The 9,108-nt window shown below is 37.2% G+C and overlaps 1 protein-coding gene across 1 annotated transcript in view; it reads right to left on the bottom strand.

Moving 5' to 3' along the window:
- Window positions 1–3,271: 3,271 nt before the first annotated feature.
- triqk (triple QxxK/R motif containing) overlaps window positions 3,272–9,108 on the bottom strand; it is a gene marked incomplete at its 3' end in the record, with an annotated part of 23,356 nt that continues 17,519 nt past the window's right edge. The window contains exon 5 of the mRNA XM_079258727.1: window positions 3,272–3,379. Coding sequence (XP_079114853.1) covers window positions 3,272–3,379 — 108 coding nt within the window. The remainder of the gene's footprint in view (window positions 3,380–9,108) is intronic.

Here is a 9,108-nt window from a genome sequence, read left to right as displayed (position 1 = left end):
CATTCACACACATACACATATATATATATATATATATATATATATACACATACATATACACACTACCAGTCAAAAGTTTGGACACTCCTTCAACACTGAATTTATTGAGAAGTGTGTCCAAACTTTTGACTGGTAGTGTATATATGAGAAAGAAAAAAAAAAACTGACAGAAATAAAAACATAATAATAAATGAAGGTCATTGTGCATTTGTGTTCACATGACATCACGACAGAAAATGTGACATATGTTGATGTCAAAGGAAAATAACATGCAAGCCAAACCCAGCAAACTGAGTATATGTGCCGTCTGGTTCACCAGCAGTCATAATTATGATTCATGTTTTGGTAAACAGTCATGCATGTATGATAACGTTTCTGTTGCCTTAAGTGTGGGAAAGTGGAGCTCATCTCACGTGTGTGTGAGTGGGTGCAAATGCAAGTTTCAGGCTAAGTATAATTACTCTTGGTGACATACCTTACATGACTAATGAGCAAAATTTGGGTGTGAGGCATCGAGTTCATTTGTCACAGGATGGTAGGTAAAACTTCAGCTGCCGTGGAATGCTGCTCAGGTCATGCTAAATGCTCACACAATGCTGCTGCGTGATTAATTCCCTGCACAAACACAAGTCTACACAGCGTGTTTGCCCCGCCGACAACTGGCACAGAAAAGTGACGACATGTAATGATGCCGTGCTATAAACAGAGTACTAAAAATATATACTTTTTTTTAATGAGCTCATGAGTCAGTTTTGCTGTAATAACAGCTCAGCTCACTGATGTGCAAAAAGATAGTTCACACTTAAATTTAGAGCAAAAATGTAGCCAATAAATTGAACACTTGCTCCTGGATAGAACACAGCTGTATAGATCTCTGCATTACAGCAGCCTAGAAAATATAATGCTGGGCCTTTATCCTGCAAAAGTAAATCTGCACATGAATTATTTATCCAGTTACTTTTAAGATTCAGCATAATGACTACATCCACAGTTAACAGTTAAAAATAGAGCATCAAGTATGAGAAGCATAAAACTTTACTAGCAAGAATTACCGCGGGTTCTGGTTGGATGAGCTGTCATTATGGTTTAATAGAAACTGCTTATATTATTTTTAAAAAAATGCAATTAACATAATCTCTTTGCTCGGCTAATAGCTGTGAGCTCTCTGCAGCCAGTAAAAGACTTTTGTCTTATCTTTTGTTCTCTCTTACCCCGATCATATCTTCCTGCCTTTCCCTGCTGAATCAGCCACGGTGAATTCCCAAACCGGTTGGTGTGTTTACATCAGTTTGCTCGTGTGTGACACGGTGCCTAACGCGAAACTCGGCTGCAACATCATGCAGCGTCATGTAGTTGTATAGTGCACATTTTAGGCTTGTGATAGCTCCGGTGCATGTAAGAGGTGTCGCTGTAGCATCATACAAGTCTGGAACGCAGAGTTTTAAGCTCAGAATGTCTCCAAACATTTTAAAGATGATTTATAAAAAAAAATAAAAAAAATCCACTCATATTATGAAGCTTTTTAAAATTCTTTATTTTTATTAATATTTCCTTCTATTTAATACATCAATACAAAAAAACAAAAGATAATTCATCCCACATTGTTCAGCGACATCCTAACAAACCACTAAAATGTTTATACACCCTGAAAACAAATCTAGTAACAGCACTGACAATTTAAAAAAAAAAAAAAAAAAGAAAAAAAATACATGCATCTCATCTTTCCAAACAGAAGATTGAAGGATATGTCAGGCTCTCAGATCTCCTCCATTACTCCGATGTCAAGGCTCCTGTAGCAGGTAATGGTGACCTTTTAGATAACAGGTGTCATGTATGAAGGTCTATTAGGCCAGGCTTTCTATTGTTACAAGTGAGCGATTGGCAGCGTTGGAGGAGGGGGTCTGACTATACGGAGGCGAGATAAAAAGCCACAGGGTGAGGGTACGGGTGCATGCTTATCATAATGGTTTCTTTGACATGTAGTCTTTTACGAGAGGTCGGGAGGGCATGGGAGAAAAGATGAGAAAAAGCAGAAGCCGAAAGCTCCGAAATCTGTCTCACATTTCAGGAATCATATCGGCGACGGGACACAAACAGGCACAGAAGGAAAACAAAAAACAGAAAAACAGGAACAAATAAAGACAAAAAAAAAGAGACTTGTGTAATATGTGACACTCAGCAAAAGAAAAAAAAGGAATACTCATATATATATGCGTGTATTCACAACCGCTTTTTATTGGTTTAACAGTGATTCATATTGCTTTTGCTGTGCACTGAATGGAAATGAAAAGCAATCACAGCAAGAAAAAAGAAGGAAATAAAGTCACTGCAAACTGGCGATAATAAAAAGCCCTTGACTCTGTACTCTTTTGCAAACGATTAATCTGTGAAAGAGTGGAAGCACTTTAGCTTAAATGGCTTATAGGTCAGCTCTCGCACCTTGTCCGCCTGCCGCATAAAAGAGTGAAGCAGCACAGAAAGAAACGCTGATAAACCTTCATCTTCTCTGATGAGAGGCGTCACATTGTCATTAAGAAAGCAACAATACGAGCGTGATGGAAAAACATTCCTACGTTCCCAGTGACAAAGCGTGAGCTCGGAGCTATTCAGTCGTCACTCATCTCCATAAATTACATTCAGATGAAAAGAAGCAGATCATATTTACAATGATTTTCCCGAGAATGTGTGTGTTCATGCTGCATGCATGTGCAGCAGGTGCAGTCCGTTGCTCAGTATTCTGCACACATGCTCGGTCAGGACGAGGGCTTTGGGGATTTTAATCTCACACTTTAGGTTTGTGTGCTGGAATGTGTTTGTCTGAATGTGACGCGAGCAGCGGCAGATTTACATTTTTCTATTAGTGGGGAAAACAGTGGGACGTGACGGTGCAGAATATGATTAAAAGAGCTTCATCTCAACTGTGTTTTGGATTACTTGTGTAAAAACGGGCTTGTCTGCGTTGAAAGGAGAACGTGCAGCAGAATTATAACCGAGGTCGCTTGTTTGTCAAAACATCATCCATCGTTATCTAGTGGAAGTGTTCATAGTCGCTGAGCTTTTGCGCTCATTATATTCCATCACACTGTTTTCATTTGCTGTCGTCAAGTTCAACAAAGAAAAACATTCATATGATTCATCAGGTATAAAACATTATCATTAAAAAAAAAAAAAGACCACTAGACTGCATTGACCATCCCCAAACAGTACCGTTTGTTCTGGAGCTGAACAGATACATCATGTTCCCCTCTCTTGTAGTTTCCGCAGCAACTTCTTAGTCCATGTCCACATCCAGGTTGATCTCCGTGCTCAGGTTCAAGTAGAAGAAGGCGTAAACACACAGCACAAAGAAAAGGATTGCTGCGATGACCAGGAATGCATCCTGAGAAAGGAACAGGAGGAAAAGGTGAAGATTCTGCATAATATCAGCTTTCCAGTTAAAACGACTGCCGTGTGTCTGAAAGACTTTTCTTTCACTGAATTTAAAGTGCTTTTGTCCTTTTTTTTAAACTTAGATTTATGATGTCTGCATTTGCAAAGTTTTAAGTGTCTGTCCTTTCATTGTCTTTACAGCATTTGAAAAACAAATTATGCTTATTTTATTTTTTTTTTTTATTCAAATATTTGGATGAATCTGCAAATGTAGCACCATTATCTCAGACCAAGACAAACAGGTAAAACCGGAGGTCTTCAGAAACTCACGGAAAGCTGCATCTCAGGAAAATTTCCCTTCAAATCTCTTATGTTCTGAAGCCTTTTGACTAACTGTTAATTTCTTATTTTGCCTTATTATATAACTTAACAAACCACGTCATGTGTGTGGTTTTACCTACAATAGCTGTCAATGAGCTGCTTCTCAGGCAGGAGGGAGAGAAATTTTAGGGGTTTGCCAAATTTTTGTAAGGACAACACACACACACAAAAAAAAAATAGCCTACATTTATCAGATAAGTTTAGGATTTTTATAGATTAAACTTGTCCTAAAGGAATTATTCCGAGGTCACCAAAAACCCAAAGGACAGCTATTCAAGATTTTTCTTGTTTAGGTGGAAGAAATGTTTGTTTTATTGTATTTTTCTGTAAAGGTTTTGTATATATTCATCACTATCAACTTACTGAAATTCACATCTCTGAAGCAAACAGAGCCTGTTCAGGGAAACAGTATAAAAAAGGCACAAAGCAGCGCTGCAGGAAGCTTCTAAATTTCTCAGCTAAATTATTGTTATTATGCAGAACTGATATAAGGTGCAACCAGACTTATTAGCCAAATGGCTGCGTTGTGATTTAAAATCATTTGCTGCTTTCAGTTAAACAAGAAAAGTGCTGATAATTTCTAGTGTTTTTAATTATAGTTTCATAATTTACATTTTTATTAGTTCCTGATTAAAAAAAAAAAAAGCATTTAATTGACAAATATAAATTTCCAATATTTCATCCCAGTTTGGTTTTACTGCATTGTCCGTATGCATGAGTGACAAAGATTGTGATGTTTTTCTGTCCGTATCCGGTCCGAAAGACTCACCAAAGATAGATATATAACCTAATAAGATGCCAAAACATTATAGCCCCTTATACAACTGGTCAACTTCTCGTGATGAAACAGACCGGAGCGTGTTACGGAGGGAATTCTGTGGTGAAATCTGAGGATGAATAAACAGATTTGACTTGCAAGCTCAAGACCCATTTAAACATCTCCTTAATCGCTGAGCGCAGTCATCAGATGGTGAAATATGGCTCTTCATGAGTTATTTAAACATCCTAACATTTGAAATTAGTGTTTTTTTCTGTTCACAAGCTTCAAATGAAATTTATTTAGCCAGAACAACTTTCTTAATGTGAAGTCTTTTAGTCTCTAAATAAAACTTGTTCTGCTCTGTAAGCGCCATTTAAATATAACTTTACCTTTTACATGTTGTTATAAAACACAGAGAAATAAATAGGTTATTTATTGATTTTTTTTAATTTTTTTTTTAAAGAGTGCTGGTTTTACACAATGGAGAACATTAATAAGGTACCACCACATCTACAGCATTAGCAGAAAAGAAGATAAATAAACTAAATATATTCAAATTAGTATTCTGTTTATGTTTGTTCAAAACATATCTGTTCATATCTGAATAATGTATTCATATTCATTTATTCCCCTATTTTCCACATGACTGCAGGTGAACAAAAATGCTGCGTCACCCACTTCAAGTCAACATTTCACTATTATTTTGCAGTTAGACTGAGGAGCTTTATTCTCAGTTTAAACTGTAGCGAAGTTAACATCAATGCAAACTCAAGCTCGGATTATTCTTCAAACGATTTGACAAACAAGCTATTCTGTCTGAGAGGTTGGTTGCCCCCACCGTCATCAGAATGTAAAACATTCATAAATATTAATGGATATTATTTTACTCATTTTTATCTTAAAATTAACGTTATTCTTTATACATGTCAAACTGTTAGCTGATGAGTATCTATCAATCTCTCGGGTGGCAAAAATTGGTATTTAATCTAGGTTTTGTGCAATTTGTCCTCACAAGGTATAAATAATGCTCATACAAAAGACAGTTTCTGAGTCATCACTTTTAATTATTTTAGTGACTTCAGAGTTCTTTGTTCTGGTGTGTGTCACAGTGTAGATAAAATATTTGGTCCACAGCACTTCCCGCGAAGCTGCACCCTGCATTTGCAGGTCTTTTCTGTTTTTGCAGCTCATTTCTATATGTGCAGCTTTTTATTTTTCTGTATTTGTATTATATTTCTATATCTGTAGCGTTCCTCTGTACTGTACAAAAATATTGTGGGCAGAATGGCGTTCCCCAAGAACTTCCTGGGCTTATCACACTCCAACATTATGAATTTTTATTAACACATATTCTGCTTTATTCTCTGATTGTGCTCTTACAACATCTTGTCTCTTGATCTTTTAGTGATGAGGAGCAGACAAGTCAAACTATGCACAGTAAAATCCTCATGTAGTTGAGAGAACACACACTGTTCAAGAAAGAATCCTTTGTCATGATAGAAGGAAATGAGGCGAGGTATTCTATATTATCAGAGCTGGCAAAGTCATTTCTGTGTAATATAGCAACATGTGCGGCATTAGACCGTCTGTTCTCTGCAGCAGGTAACATCTCTGCAGAGCGCAGGACAAACCTCAGCCCTGAGCATTTGGACATGTTGACTTTTCTTTGTGGCAACTTACACATGCTCCTTTAGAAAAACATGGACATGAACAAAACTAAAAGCAAAAATGCATCTTGTATAAAGATGTATTAACAGGTGCTGATAAAAACGGATTTCGGGGTGGATTTTTGGTGGTTTTGGTGTTGGATAAACGGTTATGCTGTGTAAATCTCAGTTTAAGATTCGGTTTGAAGGCTAAAATTCTGAAGTTTTGATTTCCAAACAAGGTGTCATGTTATGTTATAACAGTGTTTTGTCAGTCACTACTACATCACTACAGTTTGGTTTCTGCTGAATAAGTGATCACATTTTCAAAATAGCTGAATGCCTGAAAACGTTAAAGAGTGAATTTTTTATTTAATAATTGCATTTAGTCGATGTGCTTGTTATATATATTTTTAATTAAACAATATGCAGATTGTTTTTTTCCTGAAATAAATTGTTGTTGTTGTCCTATCGGCTTGTCCATTACTGACGCGGTCACCACCGTGAATCATCGCTCAGGTAAATTGGCCTGTTTTACGCCGGATGCCCTTCCTGACGCAACCCTCTGCATCTATCAGGGCTTGGGACCGGCCCCCAGAGAACAAGTCTTCTCAGGGCTACGACGGTGCAGGGAGCAGGAATCGAACCACCGACCATCAGGCCACACGGGGGGGGTCCTATCATTAATTGATTGATTCCATTGACATATTAATCAAATATTGAAATAATCGACAGCCCAAGACGACATTTAACTATAACTGTGTGGACGCACACCTTTCTGCTTCATTCTGTACGAAATACATAAAACAATCACGCAAAACGAGATTCTAGTGTGATTTCTGCGCGGATGTGTCCATACGGCTGATATAAGGTTGGTGGTTTTTAATCGGTGACTGAAAATCGTTCCAAGACTGAAGTATTTCTAGTGGAGCTTTCTTCATGTTTACAACACAAAAACTACCAGCTGAAAATATCACATCCCTAAAAACAGTAAGAACAGAAGGAATCTAAACTTTTTCATGGAGTGCTTCTAAAAACGGAACAAAATGAAATTCTGCATCTCTTTACCTCCTGTGTCTGTGACCCCTTTTGTTGATATACAGGTTACATATAATTTAGTCATCAGAGAAGTCCTCATATTAAATCTAATGGCTGCGCAGTTGGTTTTACTCATACCTCCTCCTACAGCAGCGCTTCAGGATGGAAGGAGGGTGCAGCTGTCCCTGTAAAACTAGTTGTGATGGGAGCTTACACCTTGATGCACTTAAGAGCTGGTGTGTCCCAGTTAATCATTAAAACTCAAGCTGAACACGGACAACTACTTTTAAAACAATGTGTGCTTGGTATCGCTGTTAATTTCCTGAATGAATGACGATTTAATTAACAACAGCCTGATTTGAGTTATATTAAATCAGATTCAATGCTGATTCATTTACAGATACAGATATTTTTTTGACAAAATAGTTTTATTTTTTTTAAATATTAGCCCCTTAGTATATCTGCAATCCTGCAGGAATACTCAAAGTGTCCCGTCTATGACTCACTGGAATGCTAAAGGTTTACATTCTCAAAATGGTTTTTATGAAACACTGGGACTGTTTACATGTGCATCAAACTGATGTCTGGAAGTAATCAGATTACTGCAATACCCTGATTTACCACATTTTCATAAACTGCTGAAATGCAACGGTTGTTATCTACATTTACCAGTCCATTTTCAGATTTATTTCAGAGTACATACATGCATGGTGATGTCACTTCCTTTTATTTACTAAAACAACACGCTGCAGCTCACGGTCTTGGCATTAGCTGCTAATGTAAGAGGTAATTACCTGCTAAATACTTTACATCTTGAACCCAATGACAAAATCTGAATTTGGCATTTTCCTGGTGAGACATGCTGATTTTGGACGTACAGAGTAAAGACTAAAGACTGTTTCCATCCTGGGAGAAGAGGTGAAGATGGTGGAGGAGTACAAGGACCTTGGAGTTCAGCTGGACACCAGACTAGACAGGAAATGCAACACAGAGGCTTTCTACAAGAAAAGACAGAGCAGACTGAAGCTGAGATCATTCTATCTCTGCACCAAGAGGATGCATATCTTCTAAAAGTCTGTTGTGGGAACTGCAGTCAGCTTTGCAGCCATCTGTTGGGGCAGCAGCATCAGAGTCAGAGACTGAACAAACTGATCACTCTCTGGAAGAGTCACCCTCTGATAAATCATTTCTGTTTTTATTTAAAGAAAAAAAAAACATCATCACTGCTATTTCCCTGCAGGATGAACAGTTTTTTTTTTTTTATTGGATTTCATTTCATGTGGGTACTTTGTCACAGCTGTGAACAAAATCCACCAAACACAATTTAGCCCACTTATCCATGAAGTTTCTGATAGTTTTCCAGACTATTAAAATTTATTTCACTGGTTGTCCACAATGAAAGTAAGTACGAGCTTCAAAATCCAAATCTGTCTTCATGTCAGCAAGAGAAGCGGATTCTGGACCGAAGTCACATGACCAACCTGCCTGCTGAGTTTACATGCTAAGACTTTGTTGAGCATCCGTAAGTCACGCATGGTTGTCTCCGGAAAAGGAAACGTAGAAAAAGAAAATTGTTCTCCAAGTTTTATGTGTCAGTGTTGGATTGATTAAATTAAAATCAATTCAAATTGATTTTTTTTTAAACCGAGATCTTATTTATCTTCAGTTCCTCCAGACTTTTTTGTCGCTTTATTCAACATATCAGTGATATCATCTTATTCATCCCACAATCATATACAAAAAGTATCAAACAGCTTCTTATTGTGAGTTTTAAAGTTTTTAAATGTATAAAAGTTGCAAGAGCGAATAAAATCCTTCAATGTGGCAATAAAACCATGAAATAATGATAAAATATTACAAATACATGAAACCTGCAAACTCTCCCTTGTGGCATTGGTGCAGAATCTTCCCATT

The sequence above is a fragment of the Telmatherina bonti genome (assembly GCF_933228915.1).
Source record: "Telmatherina bonti genome assembly, chromosome: 19".
Classification (NCBI taxonomy): Eukaryota; Metazoa; Chordata; class Actinopteri; order Atheriniformes; family Telmatherinidae; genus Telmatherina; species Telmatherina bonti.
Note: the sequence above shows the minus strand (reverse complement) of the source record. Positions and strands in the feature narration are given on the sequence as shown.